The sequence below is a fragment of the Symphodus melops genome, assembly GCF_947650265.1.
Source record: "Symphodus melops genome assembly, chromosome: 2".
NCBI lineage: Eukaryota > Metazoa > Chordata > Actinopteri > Labriformes > Labridae > Symphodus > Symphodus melops.
Genome location: NC_136692.1, coordinates 4,044,498 through 4,069,005, shown reverse-complemented (window position 1 = coordinate 4,069,005; position 24,508 = coordinate 4,044,498). Strand labels below are relative to the sequence as shown.

Here is a 24,508-nt window from a genome sequence, read left to right as displayed (position 1 = left end):
TTCACGATGGAGCTCCAACCATCAGTAGAGGTCTTCAGCCTCCTTTAACTTTCCCCACGCTGGTTTAGATCCAAGCCTCCTTGTTCTCCCTGTGCATACTCAGTCAGATGGTAACTCCTGGCTCTGAAGTCTCTCCTGGAACTGATGTAAGAAAGGAGGCTGTTTTCTTCCTAACACCCTTCCTTCTTTCGCGCATGGACAACACGCAGCCACACACACACTAAGGACAAAATTAGTACACCAAACACACACACACACACACTGAGTTGCCAAATGCCAAATAGCCAAAGGGGTGTCATGTTTCTGCACAGTCATAGAGGGTATGTAGGACACACACACACACACACACACACACAAACATGGCTACTCATATTTAGAGGCTGTTGAAAATGTCAACCTTTAAAAAAGAAAAAAAAGAGGGCATTTCTCAGAGGCCAAAGTATTTAAGTTAGCGTCTAGCCAACTGAGTGATGGCGAAGGAAGGTTCACGATACCGCTCTTAAAGGTTAAAATGGGAGCCGTCACCATGTCCAGGAATATATTTCTAGGAAATATTACACTTCAAGATAATTAATAATAATGAAACAGAATCTATTGCTCCCTTGGATTTTTTTTATATATTTGCCTGTTAAAAAACGAGTCAACAGATTGGAAAGCTAAGTTGTTGTTTAAATAATAGTCTTAGAGAGTTTTGGGAAACTGCTCATTTCAACTCCAGAGTTGTAATCTAAACTGAAACTAGATGGTTCATTGAACCTTTGATTGCTTTAGGTGATGTTTAACACCTGTTCACATCGCGTCTCTCCTGAATCCAAAATCCATCAAACATCCAAACTGGAACCAATAAATTAAAGTGTTGTAAGTAGTGAATTTAAACAGGAACAGGGCAACAGGGCAACAGGGCACGTTGTGCTCAACCAACCCATGTCCTCAGGTGCCGCTCGGTTGAAGGAATACAATAAAAAAAAAAAAAACAGTGTCATGGTGTATTTATTTAGGGCGGCTGTGGCTCAGTTGGTAGAGTCGTCGCCCCTCAATCGGAAGGTTGAGGGTTCGATCCCCAGCTCCTGCGAGCAACATGTCCGATGTGTCCTTGGGCAAGACACTCAACCCCAAATTGCTCCCCCTGCTGCGTCTGGGGCGTATGAATGTGCGTGAATGGCTAGATACTGGATGGGCCACATATCCAGCCCATCAGTGTGAATGGGTGTGAATGGGTAGGTGTGATGGGTAGGTGTAAAAGCGCTTTGAGTAGTCGGAAGACTAGAAAAGCGCTATACAAGCTCAAGTCCATTTACCATTTATATTCAAATAATCTTGTTTATCGAGATAACTTCAGACGTTTCAGGTTGTGTTTGCCGCAAATGCTTATATCACAAAAACGATAGATTTACAGCAGGCCCGGAGGTACAGTACGTGGGTTTTTAACTCTGCAATGGAAAAAAATCATTTTGTTGGGTTGGTCGACCCATTCTTCTTTCACTGCTGCAGTAAGTCATCAATCTTTGACTAACTCTCTCACAACAAGGGAGACAACATTTTTGTCAAACGTGAAAGGAGACACTTCTTGTCACTTCGAAACATGTGGTTGAGTTTCTACACGAGGCACGCAGTCCTGAAATTGCAGCTTCAATGACACAGCAAGAATTATACAATCTTATTACAGCGTTTCAACCAAATTTCAACTATTGTGTATTTCAGGAGAGATGAACAGAAGCCACAGGGGACTCACACACACACACACACACACACACACACACACACTCACACACACACACACACACACACACAGATCTAAAGCTCCCTTTCCACTGAGCTGTAAGTGTAAGCTTCATTTAGCTAATGGGCGCTCAGCTCAGTGAAGTGATCCCTGCCAGTTTGTCGAGCCTTCTGGCAGGAGAGACGCTGCCGAGCTTTGTCCAACTCCATGAATATTCCCGCTCATATGACCTGCGTTATAATCACATGTGGTAGTAAAAGGTGAACTTTATTTGATGTTGCTTTATGAGTCAAAGTGCCAGGGAGGATGAACGTCAGAGGAAAAGGGGAAATAATGTTAATGGATGCAGATTAAAGAGCAATATCACTCACAAAGGATTAACATTTGGATAGATTAGAGGGGTCTGTCCTTAATTGTGAGGACATGGAAACATATCATATTATCACATCAATGACATCATACAGAGCAAAATCACACACATACACACTAACACTACACTACTGTGCAACATTATTCTAACACTAACTTGTGTCTTAAGTCTGTCTACAAACCCCTCAAGTAAAGCCTGCTGTACTTTTCAGAAAATGTGTGCTCCAACAGGCCGTTTAGAGATTTTCCCTTTATGACATCACAAAGGGCAGTATCTCCTCCCCCAGGTGGGTGGCACATTCCCACAGCTTGGTGTTTGTTCTGCCCTCTGAGTCTGTCTTCCCACTGTCAACAATATGGTGCAAGAAACCAGAGAGGGGGCGTGGTCAGACACATTTACATTTAAAGCTAAAGACACAGAAACAGCCTGTTCTGAGCAGGGCTGAAATAGAGGGGTTTATAAACATGATCAAATACAGGATAAGAGTGGAATCTTTGCAGACATATTTTGGGAAGCTCTGAGACTTTTTTAAAATGGTTGAAAAGGAGGATAATACGTGACCTTTAAAGAAATCTTCTATTTTCCTTCTGCTATCCCAAAAATGAACCTATATAGCAGTCTGCTTCTGGGTGCTTATTTAAGCTATTTGTCATAGGATGATTCCTTTAGCTCATTCATAAAACTGTGGTGATATGTTGACTGTGGATTTGGCAGACAGGGAGTGTATCTCTGTCTGTCCTTCTCGCTAACGTACTTGGACAGCCTTCTCCCGCTGGCTGCAGAGTCTGGCCAAGCTTTTAGCTGCTTTCTAGGATCTGACTCTAAAGTTATTAATGAACACACCATACGGACAACACTAGCTTCCATCCCAGCGTCTCAAGAAATCAAGAATTTGGGTAATATAACGGAAACTGCTGATGACGATGAGCTATTTTTCTTTGAATGATGCGTGTCCTGGATCATAATCTGAATTACTGTTTATATTAAACTGTAACACAATGGGAGCGGCTATGTTCGAGCTATTCTTCCCTGTGTAGAGGGGCGGTGGTCCTCATCACATGAGCTTTGGGTTCAGGTCAGACTTGGGCCCTTTTTTTGCATTTCATACTGTAACGTTGTGTAACAGCTCTTAACATTTCGTTGTATATCCTATTAATGTATCATATCATATCACATGTAACATAATGCAACATAACGTAATGTAACGTTACGTAACATATATTAACTTTATAGTACGTTTCAACCCCAAGTTGTAATTCCCCCCCCCTGTTATAAATACACATATTAATGTATTCATAGCTATGCTAATATTTGTCTGTTTTGATAAGAACACATTGTAATGATGACTCATTACTTCACAGTAATCAGACCGGACATTTTGAGTTAATATAATTTACATCTGTCAGGGCACATGGTGGGGGCTGTGGCTCTTCCTGCAGCGCTGACAGCTGTACAACAGATAATGGATCTGTTATTGTGTTGAGTGCTTTTCCACTGACGTGATTCTGATGCATTCACTTCCTTGAAAGCAATTTTGATGCTAATCAAAGCTAACGCAACACATTTGACTCTTATCACTGTGGCGGTCGTCCACACTGACAACTTCTTAAAACATGATTATTGTTCTAATGAGGGTTGTATCCTTTTAAATGTCTGTCACCACTCTAACCACTTTACCTGTTTGAGTTCCTCTCATGAAAGTAAATGTATAAAAATGTTTTTACCTTTAATTATGATTAAAGTGAAAACTTTCTCAGCTGGTGCACAACCTTAGATGTTTATTAATCATAGCTGGTGAGACCTGGTACTGAACTTGTAGGAATGTAAATATGGATGCTGTAAAACCTGCACCTGCAATAATGAGTTTGAAAGTGTTACTGTGCTCGTCTTATCTCCTTTTCTACATGTTCATAAAATCAGCATCAATTAACTGCATGCGAGCAAAGAAATAGCCGAGCGGTTTTTATTTCATGTGATTCCTTTTAATAATGACATCTACTCTAAGAATTTATTGGCTGATCTCTCAGTTACACAAACACAACCACAGCAAGCATGAGCGGGGTAAATATGAAATGTCACCTGATGAGGGCTTGAATGTGATCATCTGACTCCCTGACAGATACTATGAAGGGCAGGGATCAACTGTTGCAGGAAAGAAGTGTGTGTGTGTGTGTGTGTGTGTGTGTGTGTGTGTGTGTGTGTGTGTGTGTGTGTGTGTGTGTGTGTGTGTGTGTGTGTGTGTGTGTGTGTGTGTGTAAAATCAAAGCCTAGAATAGTCAGGTTTCCCTCTTGGTACGTTCAACAAAAGCAGTTGTGTCCATGACAACAAACAAGCAAAGCAATAGGTGGGTAGATGCTGCCTCCTGTATGCTGACCAATTAAATCCTGCTGTATAAATAGACGATATCAAACTGCCGGAAAAATTACAGAGGGCTTAGAGCAATGAGACAGCACAAAATCTATAAGGAGTTGACAATACGCACGTCCAAACACAACACACACACCCTCGCTCAGCCGTTCCCCACATGCTCCTTTAATCCACCTTGTGACTACTGTAAATCAAACTGACCGGGGCAGAGCAGGGGGGGTGCAGAAATCCCGCCCCCACCCCTCCCTCCTTGATGGAATGTGGGTGAGGGTGGGTGACAGCTGCCAGAGGGACCTCGTGCTGTCAAATGGAGCTGAGATTGGAGGGATGAAGGGGTTTGGGGATGAAGGAGTGACCGTAGCTGTTAGAGCGGCCTGGCAGGTTCAGGTTTGTGCTGACATGACTCCATTCCCCGGTGACACAGCAGAGTGAAGGTTCGACTCAGCAGGTCAAACAGAGGGGCTACTACAGCTGTGGCTGAAGCATGTCGTGTGTGTGTGTGTGTGTGTGTGTGTAAAATGAACCATTATGCAGCAGATTTCTGAAAAAACTCTGTGCAACCCCAATGCCCCAAAAATCAGGCCGTTGCATCACAATGTTAATAAAAACACAGTGTGTGATGATCTCCAAAATATTGAATATATTTGATTAAATAAAACACAAACACAAGATGTCTGATGTTCAAACTGAGAAACTTTGTTGTTTTGGGGAAATGATGTGCCCAATTCGAATTTAGTGTCAGCAAAACAACTAAAAATAGGTTGGGACAGGCTTGTCTTCTCTGAATAACTCTCTTTATGCATTTCAGGAGCAGAGGAGCCCGGTTTCTGTCTTTTTGAAAGTGACATTTTTTTTACCTTGGCACAAGTTGTAAATCTTAAGACATGTGAAATAAATCAACGTCTGCATTAACCTTTGTCTTTTAAAACTTGCACATAGTCGTATAAGTCCAAACATTAATGGGTTATATTCTGCGTGGCAGTGAAAGCACATAACTAAAATGTCACCATGAATCCAAATGTGTTTAGTTTAGTGTTCATAATGAAGGTAAAACAGAAATGCATCAAACAGGAAGTAGAATCATCACAAAGCATCACCGGCTTTTCTTACCTGGTTACAGGTGCTGATGTCCACTCCATTCTTCAAGAAGTCCAAGACTTTGTCAATGTTTCCTGCTCGGGCAGCCCGCAGGAAGCTGGTGTTACTGTCCGACTGTAAAGAATATGAAAGAAGGGTTATGAGAGGAACTCCAGATCAAGATTTTATTTTGTTCCAAAAAGCCTTTCAGTCTGCAGGTAGTACTTCTCACACACTCATTTACAAAATATATTGTTTATGAAAGCAATATGCCAATATTTGTAGGCCTTTAAACAGCAATTGTTCAGTCAATCAATCAGTCAGTGTTTCAGATGAAACACTCATGGTGAGAGATATATCTGACTGTGTAATGAGAGGAGGACGAGGTGGCCTGAGTACAGGTGGGGGGTACATCTGGACCACGAGGTCTGTCCAAAGTACCCCCAAGGGTTTGACAGCCAAGTGTTCAAGTCGTACGTGTGCAGAGGTTAAAGTCCTCAGCATCTGTGGGTTTGAATACCAGCTCGCCCCTTTGTGACACATCAACCCTAACTCTCTCCTCACAACATGTCCCGTTTCTCTGAAGCTGTCCAATTAAATAAAAGACAAAAACACAACCTCAAAAAATACAAGCTAAAAGGTACCACTCTGTCTGCAGGGGGCGCCAAAACGGACACAAATCAAAAGTTCATCACTGGAGCTTTAAGTTTGCATTGACATCAAAAGAATTCAAGTCAGTGAAGAAATACGGATGAAGCATGGTTGGAGTTTATTTGATATGTAAAGAGAATAAAGGGTTAATAAAGGTTTTTTGAAGTCAAGCTTCCTGCTGATATCAATATAGTTTCTCTGAGTCTGTTCTAAATTTAACTGCCAGCAGTAAGAGCAGCTGCAGCACACACACACACACACACACACACACACACACACACACACACACACACTCATGCACACACACACACACACACACACACACACACACACACACACTCACGCTCCTTGAGTGTCAGAGCCCGTTTAAATAAATAGAGTTTGATTTCAACAAAAATGGGTCATTTGTTTTAACAGATGATGTTTCTATTAAAGTTTAATAGAAGTTTGGTCAAATTAAGGAACACATCGTCAAAGTCAACACAAATTCAATCCTTCAATACAAACTCAGAACTAACAAAAACATCTCAAAGTTGAGCTGAGATGAATAAAGTTCTAATATTAAAGAAATGTTCAAAACACTGATAAAAGTTAATTAAACTTATCAACTTGTCTATTTAATCCAAACAATATTCAATGAATTCACTTCACCAGCACATTAACATTTCTTCACACCTGGAGGCCAGCAGGGACAAAGCTGATCAGCTAATCAATTAACCGACTTCGATTTACTGCTCGGCCAAAAATGAGGAGCTTCTGCTTTACTACACCGCTGCTCAGGATTCCTTCTGACTACAGACGGATGGTGACAAGTTAAAATCTCTCATTAACGTGTCAATCAGTCAGCCAACCGCAGGGTGTTAACTCGAGGGGTCAGAATAATTAAACTCATCACACGTCTGGAACGAGACCACACCCCTCTGAAGGGTCAAAGGTCACATATGGGATGACTGCACACACACACACACACACACACTATAAGTAAATAGATGAAATAGCATGCTCATGCTTCTTGACCCCTTCCTAACAACACTTTGTTCTGATGATCTACTGGTTCTTCTCTCTCCTCCTCTTACCAATACAGCATCATCTTCTGGTCCCGAGTCTGCAGCTCTGTAGTAGTCAGTGTTATGGTTGAAGTTGTCGTCACTCCCACTCGTCTTTAAAGCTTTATCAGATCCACAGACCTGACATGAAGCTGCGTTACCCATGACGATCCAAATCAGTTGCTCCGAATATGGTCGAATATTATCCACTAGCATCCAGTTCCTCTAGTCCTCACTTTAGTTCAAAGTATCTTCAGACACACTGCAGATGTTTGACTGCATCAATCAGTCTCACAATCCATTAATTTCATTCCTCCCTTATTTAACTGTGACCACCGCACTTCCACCTCTCTGTACCCTTTCATGTCTTTCCCAGCCCCGGTCTTAGTGTGAGGCCTAAGCCCTGCTTCCTCTTCCTACACAGCTCCTGTCTCTCTCTCTCGGTCTCTCTGTCTGTCTCTCTCTCTCTCTCTCTCTCTCGGTCTCTCTGTCTGTCTCTCTCTCTCTCTCTCTGTCTCTCTGTCTCTCTCTCTCTGTAGGATAACAACTGCAGCCATTAACCCTCACTGTCTCTCCCGCCTTGGCTATTTTTACCTCTCCAGACCATTTCTTTTCTGAAGACCACAGCCCCTCGCGGTGTGCACCCAGGGTGGGTAGCATGACAGCTGGGGCCGGAGACCAGCGTGGCCTGCGGTGCTCTCAAAGAACGCCAAGGGTCATGGTTGAGGAAGGAGTGGAGTCTGAACACAGTTTATACTGACAGTATTTCACTAACTTCCATAGTTGCACGTTGTTCACCATTAGTGGAATGTGAGAAGTGTCTGATATGTGGACGGGATGCAGAGAACTTCACATACAAGCTGTTAGCAAGGAGTGTTTACTTTCACAACCATGACTGCAGAATATAACAGACCCTGGTTCATACTTTGGATTACAAGTGTATTATGTGCAGATTGTAATCTCAAAGGAATTTAAAGAGAAGATGAGATACTTTATTAATCCCCAAGCAAAGTCTGGAGCCATGTTGGTAAATGGACTTGAGCTTGTATAGCACTTTTCTTGTATGGAGTTTTTCTATGTGAAGTGACCATCAGAAGTAGTTCATCCCATGCATTCACTTTCAAGCAGCAGGAGCACTTTGGGGTTACGTGTCCTGCCTAACGGACATGTAGCTGCAGGAGCTGTTCAGAGACAACCAACTCTGAGCCACAGCTGCCCCATGTTGCTACTTCATTACAGTTCAAAATATTTGTCACACAAAGGAGCATTAAAATGTGCATGAAATTGTTTAAAATATGTCTGAAGCGGATGAAGATGGGACGTTAGCAACAAAAGACCAGAAAAGCTGCGAAATACTAAAAAACAAACACCTGATGGAACATCTCATAGGTAATGACTTTATCTGGCAACAGGTTAGTGAGTTGATTGTATAGAGATTCTGTAGAGGAGGTCACTGCACTAGCTGAGGAACAAAGTGAAAACTACTTGTACTGTATGTGAATTGCTGTAATTCTAAATGCTGGCTGAAACTCCACCAGGAGAAGAGTGAACCGTTTACGTATAACCCACGTGCATCAACACAACGCCACCTTCTGTCAGTCTGCGCTCATTAAAGATGGACTGAGGCAAAGAGGAAAACTGTCCTGATGTGGAAAGGGTCAAAATGTCTGAACACTTTATTTTCTGTGCTAAAGAGGAGAGGGACCATTGTTCTCAGGGACAAGACAATACCAGACCACCTTCTGGACACAGTGCAACAGCATCGCTCTGTTGTAAAAGAATCCGGGTGATAAACTGGCCTGTGGTGTGGATGTGACTTTTGGTGTTCTTAGAGCCAGCCCCAAGTGGACACTGGAGGAACTGCACGCTTTCTCACTTTTACATGGGCTTCATTTTTCAAGACTGATGGTTGCTTAGTTGGTTTAGTCTTTGGATCAATTTAATTTATATAATGGTGCTGCGACCTTATGTAAACCATCACATTCTGCTTTTATTTACATTCTACTCAAGGTGCCAACATTTTTGTAGGAAAACCCAACTAGAGGAGTAATTAACAAAGGCCGGAAGGAAAGAAAGCACAGAGCGTGGAAGTCTTTCTGTCACAAGGTATGCTATTCACTTTTTCAATCCCTGTTTCATTTATCTCTCAGCAAACACACACCCTCTCCAGCAGGGCCTGGATTGATTAACAACCAACTGTAATCTCTGTATGTGATCAGGATTGGACCTGCAGTCAGTCATGTAATGAAGGATACTGGATTATGTGCTGCACTTTGTCCTGAACAAGTCTTGGATTACGATCAACCACACACCAAAACCCTTCTAGTACTACAGCTGCGTGTTGTTTGTGGGTTTTTTTATCTGTGTTTGCTTCTCTGTTATTTTCTGGGATGTTTTATATGAACTATGGACACAACTAAATATATGAAACACCCAGAGTCCAGGACACATTTCTATAAGGACACAATAAAGTGTATCACGTTGTATCGTATCTGATGTTTCATATCTGATCTGTAAACATCAAATGTGTCATTATGGCACTGGACCATATTCAAAGTTTTATATCCCAATCCCATTGTATTCAATGTATCACGTCATCACCTTACATTACAGTACATTATATCACATTGCATCTTATCATATCTTTCCAATCCAATGTTTTGTATCACATTTTATTTTATTATATCGCATCGTGTCCTATTGCAACGTTTTGTAAGTCCTTCCTGAATATCATCCCTTATGACTTAACGTATTAATAATGACTGATTGCCTTAACAAGCATCATACTGTATGTATTGTATTCTAAAAAAAGTCATTAATAGCTGCGTTTATAACGATGATTGGGTTTGTCTTGTCAACTATTTCAAGTTTTCAAGTTTTTTGAACCAAAGTAAACATGTTTCAGTGTGTAGCAGCATATTACGAAAAAACACGAGGCTTCAAAAGTCCTCGATCTCTGAAGACTTGCTCCAACAAACTGCTTCTAAAGTTTTGAACACAAACTAAATTCCATTCATTATACATCAAAAAAACTTTCTGTAGCACAGTTTAAAAAAAAAGTTGAAATTGCTTTCACTGAACTTCACCTGTTGCTTTCTTTTTTAATTATACATGAGCTTGTACTCAAAAACAGCCAACACATAAAAGCTTGCTCCGTACAGTGACATCAGCATGCGACCTCCCTCTGAGCTTCCCCCACATCTGTCAACTGTCCCCTCATCATCCACCTCCCTCACTCTGCATAATAACTCATCTGAAGGCACAGCAGGAGAGAAACAATCGCTCCATCTGCAGTCAACCACATCCACATCTGTGCAACCCTCACACCCGGTGCACTAAAGAGTCCACGAGACGGTGTGCAGCATGTGTTGTAAAGGCTTGAAACAAACTTGTTAATGAGATGAAGGTCGTGTATTTTACCAGACGCTTTCTCTCTGCCCTCTCACGATGTCGTCTCCTCCGCTCTCTGGCTTTCTGCATTGCTCTGTACTCCGGATGCTGCTCCAGCTCTCGGGCTTTCTTTAGGTGGGCTGCAGCGTGAGCCATGACTTCCTCTTACTTTTTCTTTCTATGTAAAATAAAAGTTTAACAAGGTTCTGATTTTGTGAACTGTCTTGTGTTCTCGGCCTCCACTAAGTACCAAATCTACATTTGAATCAGTGAATCAGTGTTCATCCGAATCCTCAATGACAATGTAAGTTGAAAAAAAATCTGCAGATGTTGATTCTCTCCAAAATGATCCAGAGTTCAAAAAAAAAAAGAGAGAGAGGAAACAATCTCTCACTTCAGTGTCACTCTTCTTCAGTTGTTCTCTTGTTTCCTCTTCAGGAGAAAGATCAGAAGGAAAGTCAGCTTCAGTGAACCACCACACTCACACATCTGTCTGTGGAAGGGAACCGGTCACGTCCATGTGAGGTGACAGTAACTGAAAAGGGTTGCTGAATGATGAGAGTAAGACACATCTGCCTACTCTCTGAAAATTATCACACACACACACACACACACACACACACATAAATAATGAGGGGATGACCGTGACCAGATGTACATGAAAACTCTGCTCAATGTGAACAGATGTGGCGTGTGTGTGTGTGTGTGTGTGTGTGTGTGTGTGTGTGTGTGTGTGTGTGTGTGTGTGTGTGTGTGCACGTGCCAGCGTGTTAGAGTTTGTGTGTGTATGTGAGCTGCAGTCATAGGAAGTGTTTATTGTGTAAGGGCTTTGGAGAAGCTGCATGCCATCATCCAGCAGACTGCTGCCACCTCTCTCTCTCTCTCTCTCTCTCTCTCTCTCTCACCATCATGGTGGACATGAAGACTTCCTGGGGGGAAATGTGGAGAAAGGAAGATTTATGGATGAGGAGACGAGATGAGATGCGCTAGAAGGGGAGAGCATGAAACGATGCTGTAAATTGTGAATTTTAAAGCCACTTTATGAACATGTTTCCGGTGATGGTTCCCCTCAGTGCTATCATCACAAGAGCTTCAGGACACAGTTATTTTGACCATTTTATTTTTCTTGAAGGCTGAATGTGCAACATTTTACATGTTGTCAACATATTCAATACTTTGATCATTTTCATTTCCATGTGTGTTAAATGAAGTCTTATAAAAAGAATCGATAGTATCAAAAAGAGCAGAAGCTGTAAAAAAAAAAAAAAAAAAAAAGATCGTCAGTCTCGAGCTCGACCTATTAATCAGCCAGCCGATAACATATCGGCCCGATATTATCCCAGATACTGTGCACCAATATCAATAGATTTATTCACCAGTTTCATTGTACTACAATGAAAATGGTGACGCACGGACATGCACAGTAACCTTCCAGTTGAGTGACCATCTTTTCTTCATGTGTTCTCAAAAGTGTTTGATAACTGAGGGATCAATACAATAAACGCGTATATCTATATTCATCTATCTTTACAGGTCGAAGGCTAATCAAAGAAAGATATCAGCCAATGTGTCTGTATCAGATTGTTTCCCTCCCTAATATTGATATCAGCATCAGCGCCAGAAAGACCGTTTTTATTTATGTTTAATATCGGTCGGGTCATATTTTCAACAAATAGATGTCACAAGCAAAAGAGAGAGGCATCATTTTAGACTCCCTGCATTCTTTGATCATTAAAAAAAACCAAGAAATTAGTCCAAATCTGGTGCAGAGGACTTGATCTTTGAATCAGTGATTTAGAAAGAGGTGCTTTTTACTGGGAATCATGTTTGTTCAAACATTTGACTAAAGTCAATATCGTGACAACCTTTAAAGAAGCTATCACCATCGCTATTAATACATGTAATTGCAAAGGTTAAGCTCATTAGCCAGATAACTTAATACTGTCAGTGACACTTTACAATCAATTTCACATCATTTGTCAGGCGGCATGTGTCCCATTTGGCCATTTGTTATTTTACACACTTTTCTGGGATTAAAATAAAAATGGGAAAGGACTCACATGGGTCTATGATTACAAAGAAAACAGGGACTAAAGTGACACGGATGCTCATCTTCTTTTCATCTGGAATTGAGTTTCAGTTTAAGCGGGTGTGAAAATCAAAAAAGCCACTGCACACAAATGATGGAGAGAAAGAAGTGGAATATGTAAACTGTGAGGTGTCAGGGACTAAGGTCGTCAGCTTTTGGTTCATTCATAGTATGTCAAAACACTTTTTTAGAGCATGTGATACCTTTAAGGGTGCTTAGGATAATGTCATTAGGGAAAGCAAAGTTCAAGAGAAGTCGATGTCATGACTTAAAAACGATGATGAGCATGAAAAGAGGGGCAGCTGCAATGAGGAGGGAGAAGAGTAGGAGGAAGGAGGAAGGAGGAAAGGGTTGAAGTTGGGTACAGGCTGTCCTCCTGTGACAAACCAGGAAGACGGGACACACCATCAAACCCACAGGGGGAACTTTGAGCTGTGAGCGCAGAGCAGTGGCTCCTAATCACCTGCAAGTTACAGGCTCCCCCCTGCAGGACGGGAAAGTGGGTCGCTCTGAATCTCAACTGCACTGCACCGCCACTGGTGTCTGATGGAATATGATTTGACAGCTTGTGTGTGTGTGTGTGTGTGTGTGTGTGTGTGTGTGTGTGTGTGTGTGTGTGTGTGTGTGTGTATCCACCACCAGCAGACAGGATTGTCAAGGTCTCTCTTTGTCAATGCAGCTAATGTTAGGAGTTTTAAATTTCAGCACCAGGGACAGCGGCACTTTCTCACACCTCTATTTCTGTTCACACATTCTGCTTGATATGTTTTCACAGGCTCAGTCAACAACAAAAGCAGCAACATCGTTTTCTACGAGGAACCATGACTGGGGCAGATCTGCTGAATCACTCTGTAATGATGTCCGAAAGGCTAAACGCTGGTGCTTAAAGACTTAAGTGCTTTGCTTAGTTCCACAATGCAACATTATTCAGGGTTTGTTCTGCTCCTCTAGCACCCTCTGCTGAGCAAACAGAGAATGAACCACCACCACGTGGACCTTTAATTTAGCTTGACAAATAAAAGAAATGGCTGTAAATGAATGCGGTGCTGAGTGTTGGATAAATGTTGAATAAATTACTTCTTTGTTTCACACATAAAACATGGACACTACCTCCTCAGTGACATCACTCACTGGTTTCTAGTTTTGAAGCCGAACAATAGATGTCGCCAACACTGGAAATGTCTCCAACTGTCTTTTGACATGGGATCCAAAGGGGATTCTATGGATTTAGAGCCACCTTCAAGTGGACACTCGAGGAACTTTTTTTTTTTTTTTTTTGAGGTTGACATTTGTTTTATATACCAGACTATTGTGTCTTTTTCCTTTGATGCATGGATGATTAAAAAAGTCATTTAAGAAAATCTCCATGTGTGTATATTTTTCCGGGTTGTTATTCGGTGTAATCATATTCATACTGGCATACAGCTTTATGTTTGACAGCTCTTTTTAATTTAATCCTGACATTGATGGTCAGTGTCGCTCACTTCTGATAAATTGTCAGAAAGAGCAGGTAATGAGTCGCGGTCGTGTGACGTGTCAAGTTGAGCAGGGAGCAAGAAAATATAGCCTTTTTAATAAGTGATGGTTTCTTGGGTTTTGTTATTTTACTGAAGAATAGCATGAAAATAAAACTGGATAAATGAACAATAAGTTCCAGTTAAACTCATTTTTCTTCTTACTGGGTGACAATTTCCTTTTAACTTCAAGGCGTCGATGTGATGTCTAAATGTTCCTGTCTACGTCTTGCATCAGTCTAACACATGTTGTGTTCTTTTTCTGTTCGATATTTCCGGCTTCCTGTGAATGCTTGTGATAATGTTTATTATGTGCTTATTTATAAAAAAAGAAAAATTATGTAATCTCCACTCATTTCCATATGATCTATTCCTAGAACTGGCAGAAGACAAAAAGTCTTCACCATAGTAACAGTAGACCAAACAGCTGCACTGCCACACATCTTGAGTTTCACATTCAACAGACAAAATCAATGAGCTTATCGATCAGCATGTTATTTGAGCCTGAAACAGTCTTCTTACTGTAATGCTGTTTTTGTTATTGTGTGAGTGTGCACGCGTTGTCTCTTTATTATTACTATCCCTATCTGACTTTTTAGCGTCCGTGCATCAACAGAGGCTGATCAATGATCTCTATCGATCTCCTTCCATCTACTCGTGCAAGATAATGAGGACTAGGAGAATACATTATAAGCCAAAAAAGTGTGTGTGTGTGTGTGGGTGTGTGTGTGTGTGTGTGTGTGTGTCCATTTAGGTGTCCGGTTACATTTGAAGGGGAGGAGTGGGAGTTCAAAGTGAGCTGATGTGAGCTCACATTTCTATTGGTTTAGTGGATCTCATACATGGGGAGGGGTTGATGGTCTGATGCTCAGTTTATGGATCCAAATGCTTTTATAAGGCCCATCAGGACTCTGTGATATGCAGATACAAAAACAGAAGCTCTTCTAACGTTGAATTCTGCCACAGCGCTGTAACGGAGCTTTGCATTCATTACACTTATTTATATCCATATTTATTGTGCATAGGCGTAATATTGGTGTCCCGGTCTGTACACATTATTCACATAATCTGACGGAGTTTGAGAAGCGCAGCAGAGCACGGCACACAGCGGGAGCTCCACACACACACAGCCAGACAAGCACACACACGAGCATAGCATTGCGCCCTCCTGCTGGCTCTGCTGAGCCCATCTCACCTCTCACATCTGTTACTACCTCAGAAGACGGGACACAGCAGGGATCACCTCTTCACCCAATTATGCCTCCGCAACATTCAGAGTGAGGTCGGAAAGTCACAGGGACATAAATATCGCCCCTCAAAACGGCAGTCGAAACAGGGCTTCAGAGAACAGCCTTCATATCAAATGTTGTCACTATACTGCTATTGGGCAACAAGTGTTTTTCTCAGGAGACTGAATAAAATAGTTTAACCCTCAAATTGAAGCCAAAAGACTTCAACTCCCCCTACAGGCCGACTGCAGCATAGGTCATAAAGCGCGCCTCCTCCATGTGGACAAAAAGGGTCAAAACAGTTAAAGTAAAATCATTGTGATGTTTTGTTACTAACACAATCTTTGATCATGTTTCATGTTTCTAAGCGGTTTTATTTCAATTAGATATTTGACGTGAATTTTGACGCCCTCTTCATTGTGTGCTACGGTTAAAAGAAAACACGTTCAGGAGCTCAATATGTCAGCGCCTGTTGTTTGTTTTGGCTTCAATGTGGTAAAACTGAAGGAGATAAAGACGTGACATCCATACTTATATCAAGTCAAATTGTCTCTGCAGGTTTATTTTTACACACACATGAATCAGTGGCTACCTGTAATTAAAAAAGCATCTATACTATGAAATGATTTCAACCTTACTGACATGTAGGAACATCCTTTGCAGTAAATGAGCTAAAACACCAGTAACCTGTAGTTTAACTCGTCTCTGCGCTCACTGATGTTGGTGCTGGTTTCGTTTTCTTGCTCACGCCGTGGTTGGTCTTGCTCATGCTTGTTTGTTGTCCATGTGGTTTATGATGAATCTTCTAATTGAGCCATGATGTTGATGATTTGAGTTCTGCACAGGGATGAGTGTCTGGAAGCAGATAATGCATCTGGGATTTAACGGAAGGAGGATCTTTGTATTAAGGATGACTCATTTAGACTTGCAGAAGCCGATACATATTTCATGACCACAATTTTCTGTTTCCCTCCCATCGCTCCTCGCTGAGATGTTCTAGTTTATGTTAGAGCTTACGTCTGGTTTAAGTGATGCATTAGAAGTTGTTAACCTCGTGAGTGACTGAGTGAGTGTTGACGTCATACAGCAAAGGGCTGAATACCAGATATGAACAACCAGAGGCCAAAGGCAGGTAACAGATTCTTTCAAGAGCAGACAGAAGGGCAAAACAGAAGACACACCGTTCCTTTTCTACTCACTAATACATTTTACATTTCCATCAACACATTGGAGTTGAGGTTTAAGGGCTTATAGATGCTGGCAAGGAAATCTTTCTGCAGAATACAAAAAAAGAGCGGAGTCATTACATTCTTGTCCGCGGGAGGTTCTGCTACCTTATTGTCTGGAGAAACGTTGTTCTATCACACAGAGCTCAAGGCCTGAAAGGAAAGTTTCCAAGAAGTAAAAGCTTCAGAAGAGATTTAGTGTCTGCACATTTCGACTTGTCTTTGAAACATTTATGTATGTGTCCAGATAGAACAATACAACGTTCTTTGAGCACAAAACAGAGGCTTGTAGAGACATTACGGAGCTTTTCCCATCTTATTCTAAGCTAATAACTCTTCAGGCTCCAGCTCCAAACAAATCAAACTATAACTTATTTAAAGCTTCTGAGATGAACCATTAGGTTATGTGGATGTTTAGCGCCCCCTGTGGACAAAGTGATTCATCTTTGCTCTTTTCAGATTTCGTCCTGTATGAAAGCTGGGTTTTTAAATATCGAAATCTCATTTTATCAACAGTCAAAAAAATCACACTTTAAATCTTCACAGGGAAAAACTGCACATCTAATCACATCTAACACCTACCCCCCCTCAGACAGAGGTTTTGGACAAAAAAAAATCAACATAAAGAAATATTCAATCTTGCTGCTAATGCTTGTTTTTTCTCGATTCTTCACGCAGATGAATTCTGGCCTGTTTTATATCTAAAAATTCCTCAGCTTTAAGGAGAATTATTTAAGGTATTTTTCAGCCAATCACACTCAACCAAGTCAATCCAAGCTTAATTTATTTTAAGCACGAGCTTCATGACATAGAGAACGGTAAAGGAATATGTTATGCCCAAAACAACAACAGGAGATCTGCAGCGCCTACACACACAAACCCACAGACAGCGCTAACTCTGTCCCTTCGAGTATATCGATTTAAACTGCAGCTGAACCCTGCACCACTTCGCTGTAACTCGAGAGTTCAAGGCTGCAGCTTTGCTATACTGCCCATTACAAAATCTCTATGTTCATATTCCATTCATTCCAGATAGTATCACTGTGGAAGAGGTGAGCTTTGACTTAAATAAAAGTTTGAAGGCCTTGAATAAGATTTTTTTTTTTTGCAACTTTTTAAGCTTTTAATCAGCTTTACTCAGCTTTGACACTCGGGCTTCAACCACTCATATTTACAGTCTATGTTTCACATACAGAATCTCTTTTACAAGTAGTCAAGTCGGGAGCAAAAAGTTCCAAACACAGAACAAACCAAAGACCATGACAAACATATATAAATCATCAACATGCAGCAGATGTGTGGTCAAATAATTAAAAGTCATCCAAGCTAACATAATTAGCTTAAAGCATTGAAAGACTAGTTTATTTTATTACTGGCTAACTTGCGAGTCTTTAAATTGAGTCTCATGTAAACACAGCATGATCTTTCTGCAGAGCTGGGACAGTAATGGATTCACTCATGGATGTGATTTAAATGTCAGCTCATCTTATGGTCTCTTTTACTGCACAAGAAAGGTCAGCGACATAAAACACACAACTCGCACACGGTCCCCCCCCCCCCCCCCCCCCCCCCCGCTCTGTTTTCCACAAAAACCAAATCACACACGGTCAAATCAAATTGTAAGCGGACAGAGTAGACCACACCCGATCACAGTGAGTTATGACTGTGAGACGTGGGTGTGTTGTGTTTGGGTGAAGTGAGGAGAGAGAGATGTGCTGATGATGGGATGTATAACCTTGATACAGTCACCTGATATGACCGGAGGAAGTCAGACAGACCACACCCTGATTGTTACTGGAGAGACACCGTGCAGAAAGAAAAACATGGGATTCACTTTTTGATACATTTAAATCTGTGTTCGTTCTTAATGATAGCCGGTATCGAGAAGTACTTTGATCTTCAGTCACATTTTTATTCAAACTCTGAGGGACAGAAAAAGAGCACGATGTCTTAACTTCACACAAAAGTTAGCAACATCTCCAAACTGAAACACTGCTGACGTACATGTTTGCAGTTTGGACAGTAGGAAGGAGTTTATGTCCTTTTTTTTAGCATTTAATGAGAAGAAATGAAATAATAATGGCTGCTTATAGGACTTTTTGTTTTGTTTTGTTTTTGTTGCTGCGTTATCGAAACAGTTTTTGATAATATCGCTTGATTTTTACGAGTATTATATCCATGTTTAAAATTCTTACTCCAATAAAAATCCTTTACTTTGTATTAAAACTTTCAGAAAAATGACATTTTTGTGTTTCTATTTTCACGCCGGTCGCTGCTCTCGTCCGTCTGAGAGCAGCCAACCTCCACTTTGAAAACCTTTGAGCCACAAAGCATGATGGTATAAAGCTTGGATAGTGACCATCGCATGTACACAGTGCATTGTGGGACAATGAGTGCACTATATAGGGTATGATTGTGCGCACTCATTTGGACCCCATGACAACATGCTGTACACATGATACTGTATAGTGCACTGTCGTGAGTGATTTTGCCTGACAGACTACATTTACTGATTGCCTCCAGCTTCTACAGCTTTCACTGGGCCTTTTTTTTACCAGAGCAAATTACGAAGACTGCACATGAATCTTGACGGCTAAATATGCCGAGTCAGCAAAGTGCTTACAGCTGTAAATTCACTGTTCACTTCCCTCAGCTGACGCGAGCTTCGTTAAGTGTTATACCTCAAACCTATCAGTGCAATCTATGCCTGCCACCGCTGCCGACGTCCCCTGCTTCCCGTAGATACAGCAGGGGAGGTTTGAACCCAACTGCCTTGGAAAACGGCCGTTATACTAATTTACAGCTTTGCCCTTCTTTTTTCTCTTTGAAGAGCCGCCTCTCGGGAACATATGACGTAATTTGCCACTCCTGTAAATGAGATGAGAGAGAGGCCGAGAGTTTGTTAGGGAGTGTTGCAGTCATCTCTCTGCAGCTGCTATCAATGCTAACTAATGTCAATATACTGCTCTAGGATCATTACTGTGCCACACATGGAGACATTAATTTGATGATTCTATTATTATCGAGCCAAACTGGAAATGTCAGGACCAAACTAAGATTTAACAAACAGATTGTCGAAATAGTGTTTGAATTCAGCAGTTCCTAAATCGGACTTTTCTTCTGCAGACGGCACAGAGAGTCGCAGCCCTGAAACGCTGCATCCATTTCCAGTCCACAGAGAGAAAAAAAACCCTCGTTTTTTCCTTTCACCACTCTGGCCCACACAGTTCACGTGCTAGCATTGCCAAAGCGTTGCCAGAGTGTATTTCTGTGCGATGGCAAAGCTCATCCGGCGTTGGATGACAAAGGGAATCGAGGCAGAAACTGATTTCACCTCTAAGTCGAATGTAAAAATGAATAATGAAGCGTGTGACCTAAAAACTCTCAGCAGCACCGACTCATAGCAGGATAACTGCTGAGTGGGGCTGTCAGACGTGCAGAGGAGAGAGAGAGAGAGAGAGAGAGAGAAATAAGCAGGCAGAAAGGGAAAAAAAGAGGAAATAATGAGGACGAAATAGAACAGACGTGATGTGATTAGAGGCATTAACAAGAAACCTGTAGTCACACTTTTCAGTTCTTTTAAGCTACAGCTAAATGTTAAGATTCTGAAAGGCTTTTAAATGTCTGACCTTTGATTAAAAAAAAGCGCCACAAATCCCAGACTTAAAATAATATTAACAGCCTTAATGACATAAAACAGGATAAAGGGAACTGCAGCCTTCAGATCCTCAAGCTGCAAGAGTTAGAAATGAGCGTCTTCACGGGGCTACATTAGTCGGTTGTTTTTCTGGCATACATACTGTATGTGTTTTTGTTCTTATTTATGAGCACTGCTATGAGCTATGCTATTCTTAACAACACGTCGGGAAGCTTTGAAGTGTTTTCCCGTGAGAAAACCTCCAACGTACTCAGCTCCAACACGCTGAGAGGCGATCGCAGAGAAAGCGAGAAAGAGGACAAGTACATGAACGTGTCGGAGCTTCTCAGAAGTCCATTGATCCCTGGCCACGCCCTGCTCGCTCTCTCTCTCTCCCTCTCTCTGCTCATTCTGACGGGAAATACAGGGATGAGGCCATGATGAATAATTGACACGTAAATGCTCAGTCCAAAAAAACACCTGACCTCTACAGAGCATGACTGGCAGAGGATGCATGTAAGGACAACAATCTGCGAGCTGCTTCCTGGTTGGAGAAGTCTTTTTTTGTTTTCATCACATCTTGCAGCCTTGGCCAGTGAATCTAATAGTATCTGTGCATTATGTCGTCACACTTACTCTCCTTCTAACACACATTGTCTTGTCAGAAAATTACAATGAAGATTATGTTGATTATTAAACCTTTATGGGATCAGGAAAACTATCAAAACATGTTCAGGAGTGTCCAGGCAGCAGCACAGTCAAAGCTTCTAAAAACAATGAGCAGCTTGACACGAGCAGTAAAGTTACCTGAGGTCAAGTTTCCTTTCTGTCCATTTATTTGAGTATTATTGTAATTTATGTCTTTTTATTATCATTATTATTATTATTATTATTATTATTATTATCATTATTATTTCCGCTGTTTGTTAACTCTTTTATTGAACTCTGCCTCATGTGCGTCTACATTTTGGGTTTACAGCTATCTATATAAAACACAAAAAACGTGACTATAAAACATCGAAGGCAGGGTCGGTAATTTCCTCCAGATACACTTTGGTTTGGATTTTGGTTGAATTAGTATTTTGGTCCTGACAATAATTAAGATCTTAAGTGCTCTGAAAAAGAAAAAAAAAGAAATCGGTCATCTGTAGCAGTTTGTAAACACGTAAAAAATTTGACCAATGTCGGCACACGTTTTATAAACCGATCAAGCCTCTCTTCCCCATGCACGCACGCATGAGCTGAAATCTGCTTCTGGACCAATGGCGTTAGTGCATGTAAGTGAGGGGCGGGACTTTTGAGGGAGCACAGAGGGGAGGGGGGCGAGTGAATACGGAGAACGGAGAGGATGCTACTTTCAAAATGATGCTAGTTTTCAAAAATGATTAGAAAGTATGTTTGGGAGAAGGGAAACACCCACGCCTTCAAAGACTTCAAAGACGGCAAAGACAACAAGACAATGCTGAAGCTGTCCAGGGACCTGTGACACTCAGACAAACGCCACATTATGAGAATAATGTTAATACGGGGGTAAAATTGCGTTCTAGGGTTCGAGATGTAATTAGCTCAGAATCTGGCTCAGTGCACCCTGAGAAGTCGACTGACGAACCATGACTACGTCAAACGTCAACCAGCATCAAAGAGGCCACCAGGACAGAAACTGGGTCCCCCAAACCACTTATGGGGCACCATGACCACCATGAAGGGCCGTTCAGGATACGGGGTGTCAGGATGCCGTTTGGAACCAAATATAGACATGACATATAGATTTTGGATGGGGGACAGGAGCACCAAGCAGATCTCCGTTACACTGTATGGAAACTCATACTGTTGCTTGTATGTTGCATCAGAGCTGGTCGACGGAGCGGCTCCTCCAAATATCTGGCCAAACATGGTCGGTCTCCGAGGTGAATCCGCCCTGTCTCTCTCAACGCAAAGGTCGAGGGTTCAATCTCCAGCTCCCTTCAGACACATACCAGGGTTTCCTTGAGCAAGACACTGAAGCCCAAGTAGCTCCCGCTTCTGCATAGGCAGTGGGTGAATGTGTATGAGTGGGCTTACTGTATACTGATGGACACTTTACAGATAGCTGTGCCATCAGTGTGTGAATGTGTCCGTGTGACCTGCAGTGAAAAAAGCACTCCAGTGCTATACAAGCTCAAGCCCGTTTACCATTTATCATTATACGCTATGATGCCAGTGTTTGACATGTGATTTAATGCATTCACAACAGTGCAGTGTCAGGCAGGTATTTGACAGGAAATGCTTCTTCAGATTGAACTGTCAGCAGGGACACTGGAGTGGTTGAGTCGCGGTCATTCACAGGTCCTCTTGTAAGCACTATGCGCTTTAACAGCTTTGGTAAACACAGATAAGTTATGTTGTCATGTTCGGGCGTGTGTAGGTACGTACACTCAGTAACAGCTCACCACATCATGCATTGGAAGCAGGCTAAGGCTGTGTGTGTGTGTGTGTGTGTGTGTGGGTGGGTCAGCTCTATAGCTGTTCAGAGGTAATGTAATGAAGGCCATGGTTCCATTAGGACTCCCTTCCTGCAGACTCCCATCATACCACTCCCAGTGGAGAAAGAGAGACAGATAGGCAGGCAGACGCAGGGAGACAGAGAGGCGGAGGAGAGACAGAGGAAAATGTCAAAAGGCCGCAGTGAAATCTGACCTCCTGGCACACCAGGATGTGAGTCTTGGGACCTGGGGTGGGGCAGGAGCAGATAAAGAGGGGAGGGAGGGAGCTGTTTGGGAGATGAATAGGGATGACAGCCAAGCAGAGGACCAGTCAAAACCCTCATTTTAAAGCTGAAAGAGAAAGTGGAGTAGCCTTCAGATGGACAGTGTGTCACTAACCCCTGAGGTTCTAAGATTTCATTTCAAAGTATCGGACTGCAGTGAACACGAAATCCAGTCCTGAATTGATCTCTGCACTCTGGAGAGCGAGCGTTCACAGGCAGAGGGTTTTACAGATGATGAGGCAGTCTCTTATAGTTTCACAGATAGAGAAGAAAAGACTGCGGGACGCTCTGGAACACCGGACCAGAGCAGCGAGTTAATGCTCAGTGACACGGGGTTCAGTGAGCACAGAGACATGGACACAGAGCCACTTGGCGAGGGAGAAGCTATTTTTTTCTCCGGGACAATCACGCGAGAGACAGACGGTATTTTTAGACCCGCAACCAAAGGCTTCACATCTCTCCGAGTCCCTCTGTCGCTCTCTCTTTAGTCTACCACACACAGACCGGTTCTTTCTGTCTCGCTTTCGTTTAAAGTTTCTTGTGCCATCAAGTCGTGTTTGGCATCACTCCAACATCTCTATCAGACCCCTGGTATCATTTCTAAGAGAAGTCGGGGTTAACTGAACGCAGCAGGTAATATTCAAGAGGAATTCAGTGAGAGCGGGCGGGCGGAGGAGAATACATCATGTTATCTGAATAAACGTCACTTAATGAAGCAGTTTTATACTCTTTTCTGATCTTCAGTATTTTCTTTGCATGTGGGATTACTTACCAATAAAAAAGAGCTTTTTAAAGCACATTTTAATGGTCCAGGTTGTTGCTTTACTGTTTTCTAAGTGGAAGCCGCTTTATTCCAAAGAGTTAAATAACTTCATATAAAGTGATAAACGACACATATAAACTTGTTGTTCCACTCTGCAGCTCTGTAACGTCTCTGTTCAAAAACACGTTAGCATAACATGGCAGCAGCAGACTGCTGACAGAAATAGTTGATCAGCGTCTGGACGGACAGAAAAGTCAAATCTCTAACGAGCAAACACAACTGATACTTTAAACAGGAAAAGGAGGAAACCAAACGAGAGCAAAAAAGGAGTGAATATGGACTTGGACTTTGCAGCTTCAGTCCCTCCGTGTCTGTTGGATTTGTATCCAACACTTTTTATGCTGACATGATAGCAGTGAAAACATGTTTGCAGATTTTCGGACGTATCCTGAAAGTGAAAAAGACACGCTATGAAAAAACAAGTAAAGCAGCTCAAAAGGCCGCACACATTGACGGGACGCCAGGAAACAGGAATCTAACGCTGGTGCCTCGTCAGACTGTTAGTGAGGACTGTGTGGGCATTTACTAACGTTTGAGTGGGATCGTCTTCATACTTCTGTTGAGCCTTTTCAGGAGAATAAGTGACACGTTCATCTTTGAGTATATTGTAAACTGTGGAGAA

General features: G+C 42.0%; 1 protein-coding gene across 5 annotated transcripts in view; it reads right to left on the bottom strand.

Annotated features, from left to right (window-relative positions):
- Positions 1 to 24,508, bottom strand: part of ank2a (ankyrin 2a, neuronal) — an 89,349-nt gene that overhangs the window by 62,495 nt on the left and 2,346 nt on the right. For all 5 annotated transcript variants that reach the window (XM_079337849.1, XM_079337852.1, XM_079337851.1 and 2 more), the window contains exon 2: positions 5,569 to 5,670. In XM_079337849.1, coding sequence (XP_079193975.1) covers positions 5,569 to 5,670 — 102 coding nt within the window. The remainder of the gene's footprint in view (positions 1 to 5,568; positions 5,671 to 24,508) is intronic.